General features: G+C 61.0%; 1 protein-coding gene across 2 annotated transcripts in view; it reads left to right on the forward strand.

The window, feature by feature from the left end:
• Positions 1-22854, forward strand: part of PARP1 (poly(ADP-ribose) polymerase 1) — a 38325-nt gene extending 15471 nt beyond the window's left edge. Inside the window, exons 5-23 of one of the 2 annotated variants that reach the window (XM_040451899.1) lie at positions 494-593; positions 2258-2374; positions 2778-2954; positions 5541-5685; positions 6299-6439; positions 8552-8794; positions 8951-9019; positions 9240-9372; positions 10920-11115; positions 14145-14273; positions 16346-16429; positions 17804-17926; positions 18702-18830; positions 19563-19661; positions 20081-20233; positions 20584-20711; positions 21361-21422; positions 21982-22096; positions 22336-22854. In XM_040451899.1, coding sequence (XP_040307833.1) covers positions 494-593; positions 2258-2374; positions 2778-2954; positions 5541-5685; positions 6299-6439; positions 8552-8794; positions 8951-9019; positions 9240-9372; positions 10920-11115; positions 14145-14273; positions 16346-16429; positions 17804-17926; positions 18702-18830; positions 19563-19661; positions 20081-20233; positions 20584-20711; positions 21361-21422; positions 21982-22096; positions 22336-22417 — 2425 coding nt within the window. In that variant the 3' untranslated portion in view covers positions 22418-22854. The remainder of the gene's footprint in view (positions 1-493; positions 594-2257; positions 2375-2777; positions 2955-5540; positions 5686-6298; positions 6440-8551; positions 8795-8950; positions 9020-9239; positions 9373-10919; positions 11116-14144; positions 14274-16345; positions 16430-17803; positions 17927-18701; positions 18831-19562; positions 19662-20080; positions 20234-20583; positions 20712-21360; positions 21423-21981; positions 22097-22335) is intronic. The other variant, XM_040451900.1, reaches the window with a different exon arrangement.
• The last annotated feature ends 2000 nt before the right edge of the window (positions 22855-24854 follow it).

Consider the following 24854-nt stretch of genomic DNA (forward strand, 5'->3'; position numbering starts at 1 on the left):
GACCCCCCGTGCCTCCTTCAAGTCCGGTGACTGGTGACCAGCCACGATGGACCAGTTAGCAGTGCCGAGACCCCATTTGGGGTTTGAATGGCAGTGCAGTCCCACCTCTGAGAACAACCTGATGGCCTTAGGAGCAGCCCTAAGGCTCAGCCCCTTGGCCATCTGGCCCATCGGTCCCTGCCAGAACTTGCCAGGCTGCTTCGTTTGTGCCTAGAGATACATGGGTTTTCGACATCAGATGGGGCCTGAGCCCTGGGTCCTTTACCAGCTGTTCCCAGGCCCTGGGGTACCTGCAGCAGCAGAGGTCCCGTAAGGTGCATGAGGCCAGTTGCCAGTACCCCCTGGGCCTCCTGCGAGCGCCCGAGGGCAGTGAGTGAGCTGTGCTGTGATCGCGGCCAGCACGTGGCGTTATAGGGACGTGGAGGTCTTGCGACCCCCGAGTCACTGGGTTCCAGGGCTCTGATGGCTCTCTTTCGTCCCGTGTCTCTTTCAGAAAGAGGAAGGGCGACGAGGTGGATGGGATGGATGAAGTGGCCAAGAAGAAATCTAAAAAGGAAAAGGACAAAGATAGTAAGCTCGAGAAGGCCCTCAAGGTGAGCTCCGAGCCGGGCGCCCGCACTCATCATTCTCCGTTCTCTTCCCTCGTTCCAGGGATATGTGCGTCCCGCTTCACGAGACCTCCAGGATTCCGCCACCCCTCACAGTTGTTAATAGCACGGCTTCCCCCCCCGAGGTCTCTTCCCTCCCAGCGCGGGACACAGCGCTGTGCGCACTGGACCCGGGGGCCGCTGGCGAACGTTGCAGGTCGGGTGCCCGGCCCGGACAAGTGGCTGGAAGAGACACTCGCTCCCTGTTTCTTGAATGAACACCTCTTGTTTACAAGAGGGGTAGAAGGCGTGCCGTGAAAGGGGCAGGAACCACCTGTTAACTCCGTAGCCGTTGGCAGATTTAGCTCTGTGTTGATTATGCGTGTGTTGAATCAGAGGAAAAATTATTGATGGGAAAATGCTGGGTGTTCGGGAAAACCAGGGAGAACTGTCAGTCCCGTTGTGGGAACGTGATTTCCACGAGCTGTCCGCTCAGCTCTGCTCTGAGCGTTTTTCCGTCCTGCCGGTGCGAGAAAGATTAGAAGCAGCGTCTGATCTGGTTCCAGCCGCTTGATGAAAATCACCGGTTCGGTGCGATTGTCGATCAGTGAAACGATGTCTGTCGTGCGTGCATCCGGACGCGGTAGAGTTGGTTTTATTTTGCATTTGCCCCCAGTGGGTTTGGCGTTTTCTTGAGTGCGGTCAGAGGGAAATCCGAATGTTCCCCAGCAGCCCCAGCCTCCGCGTCCTGGGCCAAGGAGGGGATGCAGTTCCTGCTTCCTCTGATGACGCTCATGCCCTCGTGTCCGTGGCTGGAGACACCGTTCTGGTGGCACAGGGAGGGCAGGGACGGGAAAGCTGAGAGCAGGCGCTGATGTGTGTGGGAACACTTTGTTGGTTGAATTAAAATCTTCCTCGCTTGGAGGGGCGCCTGGCTGGCTCGGGAGAGCATGTGATCTCGGGGTCATGAGTTTGAGCCCCGCGTTGGATGGAGAGATTGCTTAAAGATAAAATCTTAAAAGGGGGAAAAAAAAGACGGTTAAAGTTCTCACTTGGTGCAGAGAGCGTCCCCATGGGGCGGGAGGGGCCGGCATTTTCACCTCTGGTTTGCAGGGGTGCGGTCTGCGGCCAAGAGGCGAACAGTTTGCCGGTGGCCCTAGCAGGGAGGAGGCTCGCCCCGAGCGCCCTGATGTAGGGAGGCTGGTGCCATCCTGGGCAGCGTGGTAGTGAGGATAAGCGAGATGTGGAGCGTAGGCACTGCTTGAATACGGCCCCTGAGACTGAAAACTCCATTTCCGGAGCGTAGGTCTGTTCTGTGCGATCCGCTCGCCATCAAGGTGAGCAGGGGTGCTCGTCCCTACTCACCTCCGGGTGGGAGAACACCCACCCCCGTCGTCCCTGAGGCGTGAGTGTCGGGGCGGGGGGTGAGCCTGCCGCGCCCCGGCTCTTCCCCAAGGGAGTCGGTCCACGGGGGGGCTGGTTCCAGGGACGGCTCCGGGTAGAAGCGGGATTCTCGGAGCGGGGCCGGGGCACTTCCCTGTCGCTGACGCCAGCTTGGAGGCGCGGCTCTGCTGATGCGCCAGGACGCCGCCGAGACCGAGCAGGGTGGGGGCCCCCGGTTGGGTCTCTGGACGGAGCCGGTCGCTCAGCCGCCTGGCTTTCGTCCGCAGGCCCAGAACGAGCTGATCTGGAACATCAAGGACGAGCTAAGGAAAGCGTGTTCGACAAATGACTTAAAAGAGCTGCTCATCTTTAACAAGCAACAAGTGCCCTCCGGGGAGTCGGCGGTGAGCTGCCCCTGCTGAGTGACCTCGGGGCAGGGGGGAGGGTCCATCGTCCACATGGCCGCCGTTTCCAGGGCTGCGAAGACTTTTCTATACGTCACTCCGCGTCTAGGGTTTTGGGGAGACTGGAGTGGGCCGTGTGTCTGTCTGCCTTGTGCATTCACACCACACACTTTGGCCCAGGTGCCCGGGGCCTCCAGGTGTTGGGGGAGTGGAGCCACCTCGTTTCCCCTGGTTTCCCCGCTGGCTCTGGGGACGCCCTGGCCCTCCCTTTACTCCTCAGCCACCCAGGGGCGGGGGCTGCGGCGTGTCACGTGGACACAGCAGTCCGAGCTCCGCCGGGGGGGGGGGGGGGGGGCGCGGGGGGGCGAGCCCTCCTCTCTGACCCGCTTCTTGCCGGCTTCAGATCTTGGACCGAGTGGCCGACGGCATGGTGTTCGGGGCCCTCCTTCCCTGCGAGGAATGCTCGGGCCAGCTGGTCTTCAAGAGCGACGCCTACTACTGTACCGGGGACGTCACTGCCTGGACCAAGTGTATGGTCAAGACACAGACACCCAGCCGGAAGGAGTGGGTGACTCCAAAGGTAAGGGGGGTGGTTCCAGGAGCTTAGCCAGAAAAACAGCCTCACCCCCGTCTGGGCTTGTCCACACCACACGTCCCCACGACTGGAGTACGGCGTTCCCCAGGCTCCCTCACGGCGAGGTCGTCCTCGCGGTCTGAACGCAAGATGGCATTGTCAGGTCCGTACGTTTGCAGACTCCCAAGTCTTCTAACGGGAGGACAGTTCTGTCCGATTGTGTAAAACCCTCCTGCCAAGATACCTGCCGACGCGGTGCCGCCTCTGTGCTGGGCGCTGTCCTGGCCCCCCCCGGCCCCCCCCCGGGCGCAGACGGCAGATGCGTGGACGAGAGTTCCTTTTCCCGATTTTCCCGAGGCCGTGTTCTTGTCTTAGTGCTGGGGGGGGGGGGGGGATTGGGTCCAGAGTTCAAGTATCTCCTCTCGGTCTTGGTTGGTTGGTTGTTTTAATGGAGCTGCGTATCCTCAATGCAAAAAACTCATCTGGGGCCCTCGGCTGGGACTCCCTATACCCGCAGACCCGCGCGAGCTGGCGCCCGGCCGCTGGGGCAGAGCAGTGGCGCCGCCTCTGCCGGGGACTGGGCTTCGAGCCAGTTCGGCTCATCTCGCTGCTGTGCGCACAGAGGCCCGTGGGTGGACTCCGGAACCGTCCCCCGCGCCCACGGCCCCCGAGCGCCGCTCACCCCTCCCCTGCCGTGGTTACAGCCCCGCCCCACTCTGTCCTGTGTACTCGCTCTTGAGCGATTGCTCGAAATCAACTCTGACCTCATCGTTTCTTGCACCCTTAAAACCTTCCGGTGATTCCACAGGTCACGTGAAGCATTTTCCCGGTTTTTCTGAGTGTGCAAGTATCGCACGCTCGCCTGTGGTATTCGTGTTCCTTTTACTACCCTTGAAGAAACAATAAGGCTGTAAGGGCAGGAACGAGTTTGCGTTTTATATGCCAATTGCGCGGCATTTGTGTATTTCTTTTAAGTTTATTTAATTCGGGAGAGACAGAGACCCCCTGAGTGGAGGAGGGGCACAGAGAGAGAATCCCAGGCAGACTCCACACCGTCAGCACATAGCCGCCGCGGGACCCGAACTTGGAGCCGTGAGGTCACGACCGGAGCCGAAATCCAGTGTCTTACTCTTAACTAACGGAGCCACGGAGGCACCCTTCTGTCTCTATTTTTGGAGGGTTAGTTTTCGAAGCCACCTGCACGTGTAAGACGTGTTTTCAGGCCGACGGTACCTGCCGCCTGTGCGGCGTCACAGAGTCCCGGAGCCGAGTGAGACCGCAGCCCGAGGGCCGCGGCCAGAGTCGAGGGCACCTCCGTAGCTCGGCCCTCCGGGGTCGCCCAGGACCCGCCTGGCTCCGTGGGCCTTCTGCGGCCTCTCCGCCGCCCTTGTCCCCCTCGAGTACCGTGCCCCCCGCCCCCGCACGCACACGCGCTTCCACGAAGTCTTCAGCCCCCGGCGGTAGGGAACCGAGCACGCCACGTTCCCCGAGCCCCACAGCGCGCCGGCCACGAGGCTTTGCGTGCGCCCTGCGTTCTCGGCCCTGGCTGCCTGAGCGGGTCACCACCTCCGAGGAGCCCGCCCCCCCAGAGCTCCTGTGTGGGTCACGTTGGCCTCGGTGGTAGAGCTCGGCTCCTGTGTTAAAGTTCCCCTTCAGGCATCTGGCCCGGTCAAGACCGATCTCCTTGCTCGGTGGGAGAAACGGTTTTTAGAACGTCGCCGTGAGACGTGGCATGCCGGGTGCCCGGTGTGTGGGAGGCGGTCTGCCTCCTCTCTTGTCCGCAGGCGTTCACTGAACCCGGGGGTAGCAGGGACGGGCCTTGAGCGAGGGACCCAGGAGCGCGGCCGCTGTAAGTCACCCGGGATGGAGACGGACCGTGCTTGGGACAGGATCCGTGGGGACACGGCCATCGGGCTCTCTGTGGCCACGGTCCCTTCTCTTGTTGTTTTTTAGTATGTATTTTGAGAGAGTGCGTGGGGGAGGGGCACAGAGAGAGTCCCAAGCAGGCTCCGTACTGTCAGCTCGGTGCCCGACTCAGAGCTCGATACCGCGAACCGTGAGATAGATCATGACCTGAGCCAACGTCCAAAGTCCGATGCTCAACCCCCTGAGCGCCCCCTCCCCGGGTGCCCCGGCCTCGTTCCTTCCTAGGAAGGGAGGGGAATCGCCTGATTTCCTCTCGGGAAGTAATCTCTTTCCCAGTGTGGACTGGACAGTCCCCGTAGGCTTTCCGTCGGGAGAGGGGCGTGTGACCCTTGAGGGGCCACTTGAGGGTGAGGCTCCAGCAGTGGGCCCCCCCACCACGTGGTCAGCTGACAGGGGAGGGGTTCGTGTTTCGTGTTTTATTTAAGGAAACCGCTTACGGCGTCCACGTGGCAGCTTTATCATCCACGTGGAAGCGCCAGAAGCCAGTGCCATATTTGCCATAACTGTGTACTTCGTGCCGGAAGCCTCACGTCTCCTAGGTCGCTCCTTGCTGCGAGAGGGAAAAAAAAAATTGCTTCGTTTAGACGAACCGAATCCCCTTTGTTCTGTCGGGTGGTTGTTTCAAGGGAGAACCGGTTTCTTAGCTGAACCTTAACGTGATTTCAGGAATTCCGAGAAATCTCTTATCTCAAAAAACTGAAGATCAAAAAACAGGACCGAATATTTCCACCCGAGACCGGAGCCCCGGCGCCGGCACCCCCACCCTCCGCGGCCTCGGCGCCCACTGGCGTGAACAGCTCCGCCCCATCAGGTACAGCCGGGGCGGCCTCGGGGAGGGTCCCCGGGTCCCCTGGGTGCTGTGCCGGCCTGCTCCCCTCCGCACAAGGGGGACGCTCGGGAGGGGCGCCCTAGGAAGGGCCGGGCCAGCACCGCCTTGCACAACCACCCCAACCCTGTCTGGGGCTTCCCGTTCTGGGGTCCGTGCCGGACACCCGAAGCGTGGGAGGGTTACTTCCCTCGGTGTCGCGCGGGCAGAGCTTTGAGTGACCATCCTTGACGGGGCTGCTTCGTCCCATGGGGTTAATGAGTGTCGTGTAAGAAGCTGCGGTTTCAGATGTGAGGTGGGAAAAGCAGAAAAGTAGTTGGGGGCCCACGTGGTCCCACCGCCAGCCTCCTGGGCCCTTGTCCCCGCACAGCCTCGCCGGTCTGCCCGGGGGGGGGGGGGGGGGGGCGGGGGCCGGTGGCTGTCCCCCTTGCCTTGTGTTCTGTCCTCCGCTTCCCTGCCGGCCCTGGGCCTCTGCCTTCGCGGACTCTGCCCTTGGGGGATGCTGACCAGAGGGGAGCCCGGGCTGTCCAGTCCCCACCCACCCCCACCCCACCCCCCCCCCCGGGACCTTGCCGCCTGACGACAGCGTCCCTTCCAGATAAGCCGTTGTCCAACATGAAGATCTTGACTCTGGGGAAGCTGTCCCGGAACAAGGATGAGATGAAGGCCATGATCGAGAAACTCGGGGGAAAGCTGACGGGCACGGCCAGCAAGGCATCCCTGTGCATCAGCACCAAAAGTGAGTTCGATTCTGATGTGGGACGGGTGTGCACGCACCTCCTGAGGCTTTGGGAACGGTGGTGAGGTGGCGCGGGGAGCAGGGAGGAGTGAGGTACGGGGCCGCATGGGGCACTCCGAGTTGGCTCTCTTTGCTCAGCACTGTTGTCGAGGTGCTTTGTGGAGGGAAGCCAGCGTGGTACTTGGCGAAGCTGGCGTGGGGTCGTGTGCATGTTTGCAGGCCTTCTGTCCCGGCCGTGGGCTGCCGGCTGCTCTTTGCCGGCCTGGGACCCTCCCCTGGGGGACTCTGATGGCCTCGGTGCAGCCCCGGCTGCTGTCAGCTCCTAGTAACGACCGCTCAGATAGGCTCGGATTTGAGAGCGAGGCTGGGGCGGCGCTGAGCGACGGGGGCTGCCCCTCGAGAGTAGGAGAGGTTCTTGTCCGTCCACCGGCTGGAAGCCTGGGGAGGTGAGGGGAAGAAATGGGGTGTTCTGAGCGAAAGAACGAGGTAAAGCCTCGGAAGTCTCGACGAAAGGGAGGTGAGCAATTCGCCTGGTCAGCGGTTCAAGATTAGGGTCTAAGGTGCTCGCTGAACTGGGAGAAGAGTGGGTGAAGCAGGGATAACGCTCGAAAGTACTGAACGGAAGTCACCGAACTGCAGGAGGCCGTATCTGAACAGAAAGGTAGCTCGTGGGCTCGACGTCTGAGTCTGTGAAGCAGACAGGACCGTGGAGCTCAGAGCGGCGGAAAGAAAGGAAAACCAGGAAAGATGGCGTGAGGGACGGCAGAGTGGCATCAGAGGGACTCAGTGCACATTAGAGGCTCCCAGAAGGAGACCGAGAGAAAGGGACAAAGATCTTTTTGTGAGTAGGCTTCTTGCCCAGCGCGGAGCCCAGTGTGGGGCTTGGATTCGAGAGCCGGACGTGTAACTGGCTAATTCGCCCAGATGCCCCCAAAGAGGGGGAAATCTTTCTCGAAGGAATAACGGCTGAAAACTTCTCCGATCAGGGGAAGGAAACCGACATCCAGACCAGAGGGTCCAGAGACGAACCCAGAGAGATCCACACCGAGACTCATTCTAGTTAACGTGGCAGAAGTTAAAGACAGGATGCTAGAAGCTTCCAGAGAGAGCATTTTGTGTGCAGGGGAGCCCCGTGGGATCCTCCGCTCCTACCCAGGGCAGTACAGACGCACGGGTTCCCTGTCAAAACCCGAGGGGTGTTTTTCACAGAAATGGAGCAGACGGTCCTAAAATTTGTGTGGAACCACCAAGGACCCCAGAGAGCCAGAGCAGTCTTGAGAGAAGGACGAAACTGGAGGCATCGCGCTCCTCGCTTTCACGCTGTCCCGCGTGGTACGGAGCTGGAGGAAGCAAAACCACGCAAGGCCGGCCTGAAACCTCACAGAGGTCGGTCAGCCGAGCAGACCGGGGAGCCCAGCGGTAAACCTGGCATAAAGGGTCGATTCACCTACAGCAGAGGAGCCGAGACGACCCAGCGGGAAAGCTGGATCCCTAGCTCGCCCCACTCACAAAAATCTCCGAGTGGATTACAGATCCGGCTTCCCTCACCTCCATCTTGTTCGACTGCCCGTCTTCTCCACTTCTCTGTTCAAGCCGGGAGAAACGGCCCAGGCGTTAGCGGGACGCAGACGGCAGCGCGTGTTTACGGTGTCGTGAGGCCCGAGGCCATAAAAGTCTTCGAAGAAAACCCAGGCGGTTAGCTCGGGTCTTGACTCGGCCTTGGCGACGGTTCTCTCCCACCTGACACCAAACGCAGAAACGAACCAGCGGGACTAGTGGAACTAAAAAGCCCCTGTGCGTACGGGAAACCGGGACGGAATACGGGGGCCCCCGCAGAACAGGGGAAGTGACCCGAGTCCCGCGTGTGGCCCGGTGCGTGGCGGTGCGCTGGGTGATGTGCTGGGGGAGGGCGGCCCGGCAGAGGCGGGCTCGGGGTTCCTTGCCCGGTTGTGGTGCTGCCGACCGCGCAGCAGGGGGCCCCGGCCACGGCCCCGAGCGCTAGGCGACGAGGACGGTGCCGCAGTGCCCGTGTCGGAGGCTCGGGCTCCGTCAACCGTGGCGTCGTGCGTGTCCCCGCTGACGCCTCGGCTGTCTCTCCCCCAACTTGAACAGAGGAGGTGGAGAAGATGAGCAAGAAGATGGAGGAGGTGAGGGAAGCCGGCGTCCGCGTGGTGTCTGAGGACTTCCTCCAGGACGCGTCCGCCTCCACCAGCAGCCTGCAGGATTTGCTCTCGGCCCACGTCCTGGCCCCCTGGGGGGCCGACGTGAAGGCGGAGCCCATGGAGGCCACGGCCCCCAAAGGGAAGTCGGGGGCCGCACTGCCCAAGAAGAGCAAGGGCCCCGCCAAGGAGGAAGGTGAGGCTTCCCGGGCCCCTGGGTGCCCTCGCCCCCATCCCTGCCCCCATGGCCCCCGTCTCCTTCCCGCCCCCACCCCTCGCCCCGCCCTGCCCTGCCCCTGCCACCTCCCAGGCACTTTTTATTCGTGCTTGAACCTTTATGTCCCTTTCCAAGGTGTCAACAAATCTGAGAAGAGAATGAAGTTAACCCTTAAAGGTGGCGCCGCCGTCGATCCCGATTCTGGTGAGCGTGAGCGAGTGGGCGGGAGGCCGGGGGGGCCAAGCTGGGCCACGTGGCGCCTGGGCCCTCCTGTCTCCTCGGGCTCCCCCGATCTTGAGGACACCTGTGTTTCATGGGGAGCCTCCTGAAGGCGGTGGGTGTGAACCCCACACCCGCAGACCCTCTTCTCCTCGCGCGCTTCAGCCCCTCGGAGAGAAAAGCAGGCGCCTCCCCTCCATGACAGGTCTGGAACATTCTGCGCACGTCCTGGAGAAAGGCGGGAAGGTGTTCAGCGCCACCCTCGGCCTGGTGGACATCGTGAAGGGAACCAACTCCTATTACAAGCTGCAGCTGTTGGAGGACGACAAGGAAAGCAGGTGTGTCCTGGGGACGGGACAGAGGCCCTGTGGGGACCGCGGAGCCAGCCTCCTCGCCGAGAGCACTGGTGTGGCTAGGCCTTCGGTGGGAGGGAAGCCACTGTCGCCCCAGACGGCCTGGCCCCCCAGCGTCCGGCCCCCGACTTCGGGGGACGAGCTGGCACTCCATCTCCCAAGACTTCTCACGGCCCCTCAAAGATTCCCGAGTCCTGATCCCTTTACATGAACTTGAAAGCTTCTTGAAGCAGGTAAAGTTGGGCAAGAACCAAATCCACTTTTTTTTTTTCTTAAGGTTCATTTATTTTGAGAGAAAGAGCGGGTGCGTGCAGGGGAGGGGCAGAGAGGGGCAGAGAGGGACAGAGAGAGTCCCAGGCAGCGTCCTTGCCGTCCACACAGAACCTGACCAGGGGCTCGAACTCACAAACTGTGAGATCGCGACCCGAGCCAAAACCAAGGTTCGGACGTGCAACCGGCTGAGCCCCCAGGCGTGCCACGACCTTCCTTGTATCGTGTTCCTTAAAACCCCTGGTTCCTCTCGGGGGTCAGCTTCACCGTCCTTACTAGCACATGGACGCTGTTGACCCCCGGCGCTCCAGGGGGCCTGGAAGCTTTGCTGGTTGGGAGGCAGGCCCTGTGATCACAGCGACCCCGGGCCAGAAGTGAATCCCAAAGTGACCCTGAGAGAGACCAGTGGGCTCTTTAGATTTTCTGAAGAAATGAGCCCCACGTCACGTGGCTTCCCACCTCCCCTGGTGGACATGTTTTTCTGGTGGCCCAGATTCACTGGGGCTCACAGTGAAGGGGCCACGTGGGCTGTTGGGTCCGGCCGGCTTTTCAGGACAGCTCAGTATAGCGCCTCCCAAGCGTTTCCAGGGAAAGAAACAGAGCAGAGGATGAATTTCTCTGCCTTTGGGCCACAGCCCAGAAAACTGCCAGGAAGCCCCAAGTTTTCTTTGAATTCTTTGGTTTACTTTGAAAGCGCATACAAATCTTGTGTTTGGGGTTCTGATTACGTCTTTGTATGTCGTGATGTAAAAGGTCACGTGTTCTTTCCCCTGAGGATAGTTAAGTCCCCCAGAGGAAAGCGGCGCACCTAGGGGACCCAGTGCCGTGTACCCCGGTTGACGTGGAAACGGAGAGGGGTGGTCAGGTCTGTAGGCTCAGCCGGCTTGCCCCCGTCATCCCCACGTGCCGTCCCATCCAAGCCCAGCGGTCCCAGTATATTCGGGCGCGTCGGCAACGGTTGCATCTGTCGAGCCGCAGGACTCCCCGACAGAGCTTGTTGTGTTTCTCTGAGGACCAAAACCGGGCGTTTTATGTAAAAGTTGCTAAAGCCCGGGGTTTGCTCCACAAGCTTGGCTGCCAGATGCAGGTGTTTAAACTTCTAATTCTCAGTTGCATAAAACGTAAAGGTGCTTTGTTGTAATAGTTCCCTTTACTTCTCCGTGTCGTTTTGCGCCCAAGCAGGACGGCAGGGAGGGGGAGACCCCTGAGTGTGAGTGGCTGACCCACGGGTCTGTCTGATCCCCCGCCCACCCCCGCCCCAGGTACTGGATATTCAGGTCCTGGGGCCGCGTGGGCACCGTGATTGGCAGCAACAAGCTGGAGCAGGTGCCATCCAAGGACGGTGCCATTGAGCACTTTATGAAATTATATGAGGAGAAGACCGGCAACGCCTGGCAGGCCAAAACCTTCACGAAGTTTCCCAAAAAGTTCTACCCTCTGGAGATCGACTACGGCCAGGTAATTGCGGAAGGTCCGGCGCCGTCTGGTTGTAGCGAGAGGGAGGGACGCCCCGGGCGGGTGGCATCGTCACTGGGGAGTGCTGCTGGACGCTCAGAGTGAACACCGGCCCTTCCCAAACGATTAAGAGGGGGGAGCGCTCCCCAACGGAGCGACGCGGCCAGCGTCACATGGAGAGCAGAACCAGACAAAGACGTCGCCAGGAGACGCCAAAAGCCGCGCGAGCGTGACCGCAGCACGCTTACCGGCGCGGGAGGGCTTGTGCGGCACCCCGAGTGGGACCGGCCGCTGGGAACGGGAGGTCGGGGCGGCGCACGCAGATGGGCGGACCGCAGAGGGATCGGACGGGTCAGGGCATGCGGTCGCGTTAGTAGACGCAAAAGAAGCATCTGCTAAAACCCAGCAGCCCTTCACAGGTGAGATGCACACCCTCGAGGGTGAGGTGGAGCTTAGGTGAGGACGGCGTGCCGCTCGAGATTGCGGGTGTGGCTTCTGTCGCATGACCTGGCTTAGGTTCCAGGTAGAATTACAGCGACTTGGGCTCTGCCGGGCCACGGTTTGGGCCCCACGTTGTCTCCTGACGGTTTCTGTCGCGTGTCGGTAGCTCACCTGTTCCGTCACCGGAGAGTCTTCCGTTCTGCCTTGCTTGGTAGTTTGTGGACATCGGGACCTTCGTTCTGGCAAAATGCCTTACCCTGTTTTTTATGCAGGAATCTGTTACGCTTGATTTTTGGCCAGCGTGGGGGTCTGGGGGCACAGCGCAGTCTGCCAGCGCGGTCGCGAATCCACGTGAAGTTTGTTTGTGTTTATTTTGAGAGAGAGAGAGCCTGCCCTCGCACGAGGGGGAGGGGTAGAGGAGGAGACGATCCCAAGCGGGCCCCGCCCCGTCAGCTCAGAGCCCAGCATGGGGGCCGAACCCACGAACCGTGAGATCCTGACCCGAGCTGAGATCAGGCGTCAGACACCTGACCGACTTGACCACCCAGGTACCCCAAGGGTCAGCTGCACTTTTAAAGGAAAGACGTTTCTTTTCACAGAAGGAAAGATTTATGGATAAGTAGAGATTTTGATTCCCAGCCTTTGAGGCCTGAAGTGTCTCAGATGGGAGCTCTCTAGCTTAGAGAGTGCCATGAGCTCTCACCATTAAAAGTAGAATTTAGCAGAGCCTGGCAGGCTCAGTCTGTGGGGCGTGTGACTCTTGATCTTGGGGTTATGAGTTGGAGCCTCACGTTGAGTGTGGAGATTACAATCAAATATCTTTATTAGAATTAAACTGGTGTGTCGCGTTGAGGTTGAGATCGCAGAGATCGTCTGACTCGGCGGTGCCCCCTACTGGTTAATTTTCCTGGTTTCAAAAACACAATTTAGAAATTTTTGAGAATGACGAAAATACAAAAAAATCACGATCGCCCAGAATTAAGTGCAGTTAAGATCACGGTGTATGTCTTCCGTGCTCCCCTCCCTCCATGGGCACTTGTCCCCACCAGAAAATTGGAGCCTTACCTTGCCAGCTGTGCTGAGACCACGCGCTCCTTCCCTGGACAGACCTGGAGCGTTTCCCCGCTGTCCAGATGCACGACCACGTCGTACCTGTCTCAGTAGCTGCATTTTGTTTGTTTCATTTAGAGAGAAAGAGAAGCTCGCATGGGGGAAGGGGGGAGGGGGGCAGGGAGAGCAAGCGGGGGAGGACAAAGAGAGAGAGGGGATCCCAAGAGAGAGAATCCCAAGCAGGCTCCAGGCTGGCAGCGTAGAGCCCAGTGTGGGGCTCTATCCCACGACCTTGAGATCATGACCTGAGCAGAGATCAAGAGTCAGACGCTTAACCGACTGAGCCACCCAGGCACACTGCCCCCCCCCAGTAGCAACGTTTTAAAAAGCAAAAAGAAACTGTAAAACTAATTTTAGTACTTTATTTTCCTTTTGTTTTTCTTCCTTTTTTTTTTGAAACTAAAGTTCTGAAATTCGCTGCATTTTTAGCCCTTGCAGCCTGTCTCTGCTGCGACTGAGTACATTTCAGAGCCAGCAGCTACTGAACGAGGCCGCACACTGATCTAGAGCAGCATCTGTTGAGGCCGCGCAGGTGGTCAGAGGTCACGGTTCATAGGCTGCGAATCGCCTATAACTGCGCGAACGTTTACATAAACGTTTCTGTGGTTGTTCCCGTCGGTGGCGGAGGCACCGGGTTACATGGTAAATGCAGATAAATAAGGCTTCTAACGCGTGGCCGGTTTGCTTTCTGGTGAAGTTACGAGTGCAGGAAGCGTGGATCTGCCGTGTGTGGACAGCAGCGGCCAGGAGCAGGAACGCGACGCGGATGGCGCGGATTCCAGGATCCGTGTCCGGTGCCAGTTAGGCTCACTCAGATACTAGGGACACCGTGACGGACAGGGCGCGCTCCCTGCCCTCATTCGAAAGCGACGAGTGTTCAGGCGCTCTCCGTGCAGCCTCTCCGTGCAGCGTGGTGTTGACTTAGCCCGGGTTCTCCAGGCTTTGTGCAGGAGTAAAGCTTTGTGCCCTTAGCTTCTCGGGAAGTGCGATCCCAGGGAGCGGGGGTGAGGCGGGGAGGGCGGAGGGTTCATGCAGGAGTGGGTCTGCGAGCGTGATCCTCTGGGACTGCGTGGGAGGCTGTAGGCGCTCATTCTTCAGCTGACCCTGGGGTTCGGCAGCGTAAGGGGGGGGAGCACTGGTCTGGTGTCCCCTTGGCCTGTGGCGGGCCCTGGGCAGGTTCCCGGGTGGGAGGTGACGAGTAGGAAAGGGTGAGGGCACCAGGGGGGCGCGTGTGCCTGCGGGTCAGGCTGCGCGGAGCTGAGTGCCGCCACGGTGGTCGGAGGAAGGGTCTAGAGCGGCCGCGGGGACTTAGGGGCGCGTGAGGGGCATCCGACCCCGGTGCTCCCACTGCGGCCCTCCCCACGCCGTGGTTTCCGCGCCCTTGGTGCTTGGATCCCCCCACCTCTGTCTGCGGCTCGGACGCCACCGCCGCTCCTCTTGGCTTGTCGCCTGGGGTCTCTCACCGGTCCTCTTCCCTCCAGGACGAAGAGGCGGTAAAGAAGCTGACGGTGAACCCCGGCACCAAGTCCAAGCTCCCCAAGCCGGTGCAGGACCTTATTACGATGATCTTCGATGTGGAGAGCATGAAGAAAGCCATGGTGGAGTACGAGGTGACCGCGCCTTTCTTTGATCTGCGCTTTGCCCTGGCCCTGGGAGTCTGACGCCGGGTCGGAGCTCGCAGGCTGGTACGCAGGGGCTGGCGCGGGGCCCCGGAGCGTTCCTCAGCCCGAGGCCGACACGGGGCCGCTGGCGCTCCTGAGAAGATGGTTGACTTGCTGTGAGGCCTGTGGTATGTAGGGAGCCGGCCCTGGGCCCCGTCCCCTCGCGCCAGGCCCCTCGATGCCGAGCACGCTTGTCCTGGAAGCCCAGGGTGCGTCTGCTTACAGTGAAAGAATCGCACAGTACTGAGGAGGCTGGAGAACTTTCCGCGGGTGCCACGAGACAGAACTCCTCCTGTTTCCAAGAAGAGGGCAGGGGGTGGGTTTGCCGTGTTCCCGCTGCCCGGGGCAGGGCCGGGGGCCCTGGGGGTGCGGCCAGGTGTCCCCGTTCGTTCTCCAGCCTGGCTCCGCTTTGCCCCGGGGGTGAGCGCGGATCCCCTTGTGGGACTCGGCCCAGCGGCTGTTCGAGAACGCGTCTCGTTCTCCTGGAGGTTCCTTGGCGGGTTTGCCAGCGGCCGGGCTGTGCCGTCCTGTTCCCGTAGACCCCCGAGCCGCCTTCTGTCAGGATGGCCAGCCAGCGTGGCGGCTTGGGGACAGGCTCACGGGGTCAGGGGTGCATGAGGAGGAGCGAGGAGGCGCCCAGGGAAGAGGGTCTTGTCTCCGTTTGTTTAATGTTTTAAAAGAAGCGCCCCGTGGGTCATTTCTGGCTCCCTGTGCTCTGGTTCGTGGGATTTCTCGACTCCGGGCAGAACAGGCGTCTCCCTGGGAAAAGCCGGTTTGGGGCTGGCTTTCTCTCACACGGGAGACTCAGTTTCTCAGGAAGAGCAGGGCCCCCGGTGGGGAGAGAGCCCGTGGGGAGTGTGTGGGGAGTGGGGGGCCCGCATGGGATAGGGTCCCAGGTAGATGGGAAAACGTGGCGGCCTGGGATGTCTGTCCCAGGGGGCCCGCCTTCGTGTCCCCTGTGGCTCGCTGTCCCGGCCAGGGTGTAGGTTTTGAGGGGTGCAGGCCAGGAGACTGGTCTCTTCAGATGAGCACCAGGGCCCCACGGTCGGGGTGCCGCTCGCTTCAGAGAACCGGCCCCCCTCGGAGCCACTTTCCTCAGCGGCTTCCAGCCCCCGTTTCTGGTCGGACCGGAGATGCCGCGCTCAGTCCCATGCCCTGTGCTGGCCTCGGGGTAGATCGCCCACCTTCTCCCCCAGACCCAGCTCCGGCTGCTCAACTTCCCGGAAACTGGCCCCCGCCCCCACCAGGGTGGAGGGGAGAGAAGCGTGTGCCATGGGGGAAGGGCCATTACTGGCCGCCGTGGCCGCTGCCCCACTTGTGCCTGGCACGTCCTCTCACCGCGTTAGTCACCGCAGGGGCTCCGTTCCTGGGATGCCCGCTCGGCCCCGCTGGCACAGGTGGGCCCTGGGGACTCGGAAGGGTTCGGGACGCGGGAGCAAGGAGCACAGGCCGAGTGTCTCACAGGGGGGCGGGTGCCCCCTGAGGAGCGTGGTCCCTCATACAGACGGGAGAGCGGGGCCGAGGGCAGGCGCGTCCCTAGATGTGGGCCCTGCGGAGCCGCGTCCCCGGTCCTCCCGCGACAGCTCAACACCTGTGTTGGTGGTCATTCCCAAGGCGGTGAGCGGGAATGGTGTCGCTGGAAAAATGTGTGACCTTTTCGGGTAACTGACGAAAAGGGACAGCGTTAATTCGAACATAAACGCGTATGCTCAGAAGCATGTGCTTTGGGAAAAACATTTTCCGCCGCTTTACGTTCTCCCTCAGCTGGGAGCAGCCTTAGCCGTGCAGGGGGACCTCATCCTCCCGACGGGGATTGGTGGGAGTCGCGGGGGCCGGGGGGACCTCATCCGGGCTCTGCCTGCAGCGAGCGAGATCCTTCTCGCACGCAGACCCCGGGTGCGGGCGGGGCCGCGAGCTGTAGCGCTGGGTCCCCGATCTCCCGGGAAGACGGGGCACTTGCCCACCGTCCCGTCTCCACCGCCGAGCGGCTTTCGGAGGGAAAACGCCCCCTGTGTCCTCAGATTGACCTTCAGAAGATGCCCTTGGGGAAGCTGAGCAAGAGGCAGATCCAGGCGGCCTATTCCATCCTCGGCGAGGTCCAGCAGGTAGGCAGGGCCTCCCAGGCCTCTGCACCCCGGCTAGCAACGTCCCACGCCGCGGCGCACGGGGCTTAGGTTTCTTCAGATAAGCGTCACAAGCGTCTGCTACGTGCCAGAGGTGGGTGCGAGACTGATGAGTTAGCCGTGTTTTCAGTGATGGCATACGTAAGTCTAGAAACCGGATTAGGTGTTTGGTTCTCCCGCCTCATAAAAATGACCTGATTTTGTGTGCGCTTCGGAGTCAGGCTGAAACTGGGGGCGCCTGGCTGGCTCAGTCGTGGAGCGTGCGACTCTTGATCTCGGGGTCGTGAGTAGAAGCGCCAGGTTGGGTATAGAGATCACGAGATCACTGAAAATCCTAAAAAAAAAAAACCGAGAAGTTGAAATTGTTTTGCGGTTGCTAGGAAACCAGCCAGAAAGCGAAATGTTTTCTCCATTTTGTTTGTGCTCAGTGGACATCACCCTCCTGGTCCCCAGTCCCTCCCTGTGTGCCCTGGTGGGCAGGGTGCAGGCCTAGCCTGTGAGGGAAGAGCACCGGGAAGCTAAAGTGGGACCCCGAGAGCGGAAAGTGCTGGAAAAGAGCCCTTGAACCGGAGCCCTTCAGTCCAGCTAGCAGCTGCGCCTAAGCCCTGGCCCCTTTCCTTGTCGCCCGCCGGCTGGGACATGAAAGCGTTTGCTATTCCAGAACCCCCGGTGGAAAGGCTGGGATGCCCTGCCCCCCCACCAAGCAGAGCGAACTACAGACAGAAACATTAGGAATCGGGGAAGCCTGTGTCCCAGTGAGAGGCACACGCGCGGCCTGGGGCCTCGCGGGGGCCACATCGTCGCCCCTTTGCCGCCCGTGCCCCCCTGCCGTGTCTGCCAAGTGTCCCAGTGGTCCAGCTCCTCCGTGTCTGCATTTATTGAGCACTTTCTGCATACGGGGCTCTAGTTGTCATCGCGGCAGTAGGGGAGCTAAGCCTTTCTGCATCTGGGCCTCCAGGTGTGATAGAAACGAGTCCCTGCCTTTAAAGCTGAAGGTTGGTGGGTAAGGGGTTTGCCAGAGTTCATAGCGGTGGGGTCTTTCTCTTCAACGTTTTAGTGTAAAAATCCCAGGCGTTTCAGAAAGAGGAGTGTCTCGGGGTGCCCGTGAGGTCGTCACCTGGCCGCTCCTGTTGACATTTCACGTGGCGGTGGGGTGTGACAGGTCCACAGGTGCACAGTTCTTCCTAGAAACGGAAATTCACGTGGGGAGGGGTCCTGTGCTCAGGGTGGAGTGGCACCAACTCTAGCTGGTCTTGGAAATTTCCGGGCCACTCCGGAGCCGGCTCGGACCTGCCGCATGTGGGGCCCTCCCAGCTGCCGCCTCAGTCCGTGTCCCCTCTGTTCCCTCCCCTGAAGGCGGTGTCCCAGGGCAGCAGTGATTCCCAGATCCTGGATCTCTCCAATCGCTTCTACACCCTGATCCCCCACGACTTTGGGATGAAGAAGCCTCCGCTCCTGAACAACGCGGACAGCGTGCAGGTAGCTTGCAGGTCCCGGCGGGGGCCCCGGGTCCGCTGGGCGCGGATGCACCTGGGTGTCACTCCCTGCCGCCGCTCCTCCGTGTCGTGACCCCTGAGGGCCGGGGGCAGTGCCGGGAGGACCTCGGGGCCCTCGCTTCAAAGTGGGGTTTCTGGGGCGCCTGGGTGGCGCAGTCGGTTAAGCGTCCGACTTCAGCCAGGTCACGATCTCGCGGTCCGTGAGTTCGAGCCCCGCGTCGGGCTCTGGCCTGATGGCTCAGAGCCTGGAGCTTGTTTCCGATTCTGTGTCTCCCTCTCTCTCTGCTCCTCCCCCGTTCATGCTCTGTCTCTCTCTGTCCCAAAAATAAATACACGTTGAAAAAAAAAAATTAAAAAAAAAAAAAAAGTGGGATTTCTTCCCACGTCAGTGGAGACAGACCCCAGGCAAAACAGATGGGCTTTCTGACCTGGCTGTGCCACGCGGGGCTGGCGGAAGGAGCCGCGGGGCAGGACAGCCTCTCCTGACAGCATCGCTCCCCTGCTTTCCCTCCCTGCCTCAGGGAGCCGGCCCCCGGTCCACACCTGTCCCCACCTGTTCGTGTGCAGGGATGGAAATGCATTCTCGCCGCAGGCTTGTGGCTTCCGACCGTCCCCTCCCCACCCCGGCATCCCAGAGAGTCCTCGGGAGTGTTCACTGAGCGGCGGGTGGGTGACAGGCTGTCCCCCCCACACACACACACAGCTGGAAGGTCCCCCCACCCTGGTGCCAGCCCGACGTGTGCCTTCTGTTCCTCCAGGCCAAGGTGGAGATGCTGGACAACCTGCTGGACATCGAAGTGGCCTACAGCCTGCTCAGGGGTGGCTCGGACGATAGCAGCAAGGACCCCATCGATGTCAACTACGAGAAGCTCAAGACTGACATCAAGGTAACAGCCCCCCTCTGACGCACCTGACCGCTGTCCCCGGGGAGCGGTGGGCCCTGAAGCAGATTGCTGGTGGCCCGTATGGAACCGTGGGGCAGCTCACCTGTAAACAGGCACCTTGGTGGCTGGGCAGCCTTCCAGGCCAGGACCTCTGCTATAGGATTTTGAGGGGCCTTCCAGAAAGTTCCTTCTTCCTCAGTCTAGAGAGGGTCTGTTTTGGACGTTTGCGTGGTGTGAACCCTAGAAGCTGCAGAAGGTGACGGCAGCCGTGACAAACGTACGGTGCCGGGTCTGTGCTCTGGGGCCGAGGGACTGTGCCGCAGGCCCCTCAACTTTCGGGGGGCCGGGGCTTGGGCAGAAGTCCCCCTGCCTCGGACCCGGCAGGGTTGTAAGCGTGAGCCTGGAACGGGGTGTTTACGTCCCTGAAAAGAGCGTTTGCTTCCCGCTTGGGACAAAACGCGTCTGTAGGGCCAGGTAGAATAAGGCACCAAACGCCCCTCGATGGGTCCCGGGGGCACCTTCTTGACCGTAATGCTGTGGGCCTGGTTCTTGGTGCGGGACTCGTTCTCTATTTTAATTAAGCGGAGGGAACCAGAGTTCCTAGAACACCCAGCCTTTCCCACGGCGCGTGTTTGAAGCCGTGTGTGGCGCCTCGTGTGTGGCCGTTACTCCGTCGGGGGTCTCGTTACTCCGAGGGGGTCTCCCTCGCTCCGATTCCAAGACACGATGTTCTAGGTGGTGGACAGAGACTCCGAGGAAGCGGAGACCATCAGGAAGTACGTGAAGAACACTCACGCGACCACACACAACGCCTATGACCTGGAAGTTGTTGACGTAAGAACCTCTCCCTCCCCCGCCCGCTCCCTCCAGCGTGGGCCTGGATGGGAAAGAATCGTTGACTTCGCCTCGAGTAACGGGAGGAAGCGACTCGTTTGTCGAGCAGGGACTTTGTCGAGCAGGGACAGTAGTGGTCTCGCGGTTGAGGGTGGCTTCTTACCCTTTTCCTGTTTTGCTTCTTTTTTTATTCGTTTTCTGGCCCAAAGCCAAGTTTGGGAATCGGGAAGTTGTATCAGACACGCATCGAGGGTTCCTCCGCGGTGGGCTCACGCCCCGTGCCCCACCCCACCGAACCACCTGTCCTACCGGAACGGGCCGCGCCCTCCGGCGGGGGGGGGGGGGGGTGGGGGTGGGGGGGACGGTGGCCGGTAGATGTGTTAGGCGGAGTAACAAGTGGCGTCCGTCTCCTCGGGCAGATTTTTAAGATTGAGCGTGAAGGCGAGAGCCAGCGCTATAAGCCGTTCAAGCAGCTGCAGAACCGGCGGCTGCTGTGGCACGGATCCAGGACCACCAACTTCGCCGGGATCCTGTCGCAGGGGCTCCGCATCGCCCCGCCTGAAGCGCCCGTGGTACGTGCCTGGCCCGGGACGCGGGGGCGGGGCCTCGTTTAAGGGTGGGCTTGGGCTCCGCCACGGCCGACAGGTGGCCTTTGCCAGACCCTGAGCCCCGCGTTTGACTCTCGGGAGGAGGTGAGAGTGACGGCCGACGTTATAAGGCGTTGACACGCGCCAAGCACTGAGCTGAACGCGCACAGACTCGTTGGATTTTCACAAGAGCCCCGTGAGGTTCTTGCCCAGTTCAGAGGGGAGGAGAGTCCGGAGGGATATGTAGCGGCCCCGCGTCCCTGGTGCCTGGCCCCGGTCGGCGGTGCTCCGGATGTCGGCTGGCAGGTTTCAGTGTCCCTTTTCCAACCCTCCAGACCGGCTACATGTTTGGTAAAGGGATCTACTTCGCCGACATGGTGTCCAAGAGCGCCAACTACTGCCACACGTCCCAGGGAGACCCCATAGGCCTGATTCTGCTGGGAGAAGTTGCCCTTGGAAACATGTGAGTGAGCCTGGCCTCGGGCGGGTCTCAGAACTCCCTTGGCCACCACGACGGGGGAACCGGTTCTGGCCGAGTGAACTAGGGAGGCCCGGGAGCGCCTCACAAAACCCAGGATCGGGGATCCAGCCCGGCCTCGGGAACCGGCGGCGCCCACCTTCCCGTGCCCCAAGAAGCCGGGCTGGCTCACGCGGACGATGGTCACCCCGTAGCGCGCACACCCCACCGGCGTTTAGATTTTTCGTCCGAGTCCGTCCCGGTTTCAAGTTCCCCGCAGAGAAAATCTGGTGGGTCCCGTGTGGGTCGGGCGTCAGCCTCGATCCTGCGGATGTCACACGGAAAGCAGGGTTCGGTAATGAGCTGGGGGCCTGGGGATCGTGGCCCGGGCAGAGAAGCTTCGAGAGCGGCCGGCCGCGGCTCTAGACAGACCCTCTCCTTCGTAACGGCCCCGGAGCCGTGGTCGCGGACGCAGTCGACGCACGAAGAGCACACCCTCGCTTTCCGAAGCCGGGCTGGGAGGGAGCTCCGGTGGCGAGGGCGCGCTGGGTTCTCGGGGCGCTTGTCGGTTCTCCCGTGGCTTCCCGAAGGTCAGACTGTTGGGGTGGGAGCCCTCGGGCCGCGGAGGCCGCTGACACTGACCTCTCCTGAACAGGTACGAGCTGAAGCATGCTGCGCATATCAGCAAGTTACCCAAGGGCAAGCACAGTGTCAAAGGTAGGGTGGCTCAGAAACTGCCCCGGGTGCCTGGGACACCACCGGGAGGGCGCTTTCTCCCCCCCCCAGAAGGCTGTGTTCCCGTAGCTTGTTGTAGAAACTCCGCTCCCGCTCTGTGGCTGGCGTCACGGACGGCAAAGGAGGGTCTTGGCGCGGGCGGCAGCAGGCAGGGGCATTGGGTTCTGACCTGACTCCGCTGTGGCTCGAGGGCGGCTCGTGACCTCTCATCACGCAGCGGGGCTTGGGGCGTCTTGGATCGCGCGGCTCATGGCCCCTGCTGATTTGGGGCCTCCACCTGCCAGGCGGAAGTGACTGCAGTTCTGCTCAGCGGAAAGAGGATCCGGGGGGTGGGGGGGCCATTCTTGAACTGAGTAAGGCTCGTGCCCCGGGAACGTGGCGTGTAACCTACAGGCTTCTCTATCCAGAAGAAGGACAGAGCGCGGAATTTGCGTGTGGCTTTAAAACGAGCGCATAGACCCAACATGACATGAGCCGCCTCTCCTGGAAACATTTTCTGCCTCTGTCCTCACAATCCATATCACTCCGGCCTTCTCTGCAGGTTTGGGCAAGACGACCCCCGACCCTTCGGCTAGCATCACCATGGATGGCGTAGAAGTTCCCCTTGGGACAGGGATCCCGTCGGGCGTTAACGATACCTGTCTGCTGTATAACGAGTATCCTTTTCCGCGTGGGCCGTGGGCCACGCTGTCCGCGCAGGGGGCAGCGGTCCCTCACGCGCCCAGCGTCCCGGGCACAGCCTGACCGGAGACGTGCCCTCGGCGGCCTGCCCTGGGGGAGAGAACGGGCGCTGCGCTCCGCATCCGGGGGGGCCTGGTCTGCGGGGTGTGACCTTGGCAGCCGCGGGTGCTCGCTCCGTCGTGAGACCATGTGCTCCTTGACGCGCCCCCTCCAGGTACATTGTGTACGACGTCGCTCAGGTAAATCTGAAGTACCTGCTGAAGCTCAAGTTCAACTTCAAGACGTCCCTGTGGTGAGCCCGGGGACGTGTGGCCGAGGCGCAGCCGGGGGCGGGGGCCGGTGCGCCCCCGCTCGGGCGGCCGAGCGCGCGAACCTTCCTAAATCCCCTCAGAAAGGATTCTCTGTGAGCGTTTGGTCACGTGTGAAACGATGTTTCTAGCTTTTCAAACCCCTTGTTTGTGTGGGTCTGGGGGTGGGACGGGCGGTGGGGTCCTGCCAGCCAGAAGCCGGGTGGCGACAGCTGACGATACACGAGAGGCTGGGGCCAGGTATTCGTCCAGACTAGTCCCGCGGGAAGAGCCAGGCCCGGTCAGAACGTCTGCCTTACTGGTTTCCCCAGGGGAGGAAAGAATAATCTTCCGCCACTTCTAAGCGTCTGCCTTTAGTTCGGGTTTTGGAAAAATGTTAAGCGTTTATTTTGAGGTAAAAATAAAAACTAATTTCATACTACTTAGATTTTCTTTATTTTGCATCAGTTGCCTTTTTTTTTAGACCTTTCTCCCCACTTCCCCGCCCCCCCCCCCCGTGTGTGAGTTCTGTGGGGAGACCAGGAGGAGGGAGATCAACAATTTCTTCTTATACTTAGACCAAAAAAAAAAAAAAAAAAAAAGCGCTTTCCTTTTCTAGAGACGCGGACAGGGAAGCTCTTAGAATCTGTAGCGTAGAGGGGCCTGGGGGGCTCGGTCGGTGAAGCGTCCGCCTTCAGCTCAGGTCGTGATCTCACCGTTCGTGAGAGTTCGAGCCCCACGTGGGGCTCTGTGCGGACAGTTCGGAGCCTGGAACCTGCTTCGGATTCTGCGTCTCCTTCTCTCTCCGTCCCTCCCCTGTTCGTGCGCGCGCTCTCTCTCTCTCTCTCTCTCTCTCTCTCCCTCCAAAATAAATAAACATTAAAATAGAGCGTAGCGACTTAACAGCTGCATTTGAAATTCCCGAACCTCCCACAAGCACCCCGTCTGGCGAGCGGAGACTATCGCTGACACCCCCAAGGGCTCGTCGTAACTCTCAAAGCGGGACCAGCTTCTGCGTTTCTGTCCGCGCGTTTGGTCTCATTCTGGCTACAGTCTGGTTACTGTTCACGGTACAAGGTCCGCGAAGACCGGAGGGGACTTGGTACCTGTGTCCGTGGGACCCCGGAACGGCCCCGGGCGGTGCCCCGTCCAAGTGGCCGAAGAGCAAACCCCAGACGTCGGAAGGCGGCTTGCCTTCTCTGGCGGTGGACCCGTCGCGGGGCGGGATGTGCTGGCGGCTTGAGGCTCCGACCCGAGGGGCGTGCGGAAGTGATGCTGGGGTGGGGGGGGAGGCGGAGGGCCGTGACACGTGGACCTCCGACGGAAGGAGAACGGGGAGTGGGCGGCGCGGGGACCGCGGTCTGAAACCTTGGGTTAGACACAGGGTCTGGTGAGGGAGACCATGCAGGGGTCCCCCGGTGTCCTCCGCGATGGCAGAGACGCGAAGCAGGTGTTCCCGGAGCTGAGCTACACGGAGCCACGGTGATGGGCTGTGTGTGGCCGGGGCTGTGTCCCACGGTAGCTGCGGTCGTGACTCCACACGGTTACCTGAGGGCCACGCGAGCAAGTCAACTTGATAACAGTAGAGTCCTCGACCAGCCGAAAGCCCTTGGCGCCTTTGACCAGAGGCCTGCTGCTGATGAGAGCCATTCAGTCAGGCCCGGCTTCCTGGATCCCGACTGTTCTGTGTCCTCGGCACCCCGGGCGGCCCAGGGAAAGGCAGTTTTACCCTCACAGCCCTTGATGGGACAGAGTAGTTTCAGGCTGGAGTGACTGTTCAAGGGGTTCCCTGTAATCAACACTGGTGTCTTTTTTTTTTTTTTAAGGGGACGTTAGGTCTGATAGGATTTATTTATTTTTAATGTTTGGGAGAGACAGAGCAGAAGCAGGAGAGAGGCAGAGAGAGGGAGACACAGAATCCGAAGCAGACTCCAGGCTCCGAGCTGTCGGCACAGAGCCCGACACGGGGCTCGAACCCACAGACCTGGAGATCATGCCCTGAGCCGAAGTGAGACGTTAACCCCCGGAGCCCCCCAGGCGCCCCGGTCATAACTGAGGTCTTCAAGAGATTTGCGTTTTGGAATTCACATTTTTTTCTGTAAGGGAACCTGCTATGTTCTCCGGTATTTATAGTTTGGGTGTCTTTCCTCCCTTAGAAAACAGGTCCCAACCCAGGGTGGAGCTAAGTGCATCCTGGTGGTTAAGCCTTTCACAGAAACCCAAGCGAACAGGTGCGGTGCCGGGCCGGTGCCGGGCCTCTGCCCTCTGCCTGCAGCGGGGAGCCGTGCACACGAGCTCGTCTCACCGGCCCGACCACGCCGGTCCACCCGGTGGCGTGTGCACGCGCGCTCTGGTCTTCGAGGCCTGTCCCTGCAGGGTGTCGGCCGGTGGGTTCGCGGTGGCGGTTCTGCCTTGCTGCACTTGGGGTGTCGCCCCGCCGACGTCC

The sequence above is a fragment of the Herpailurus yagouaroundi genome, unplaced genomic scaffold (genome assembly GCF_014898765.1).
Source record: "Herpailurus yagouaroundi ecotype Mexico unplaced genomic scaffold, PumYag 205, whole genome shotgun sequence".
Lineage (NCBI taxonomy): Eukaryota > Metazoa > Chordata > Mammalia > Carnivora > Felidae > Herpailurus > Herpailurus yagouaroundi.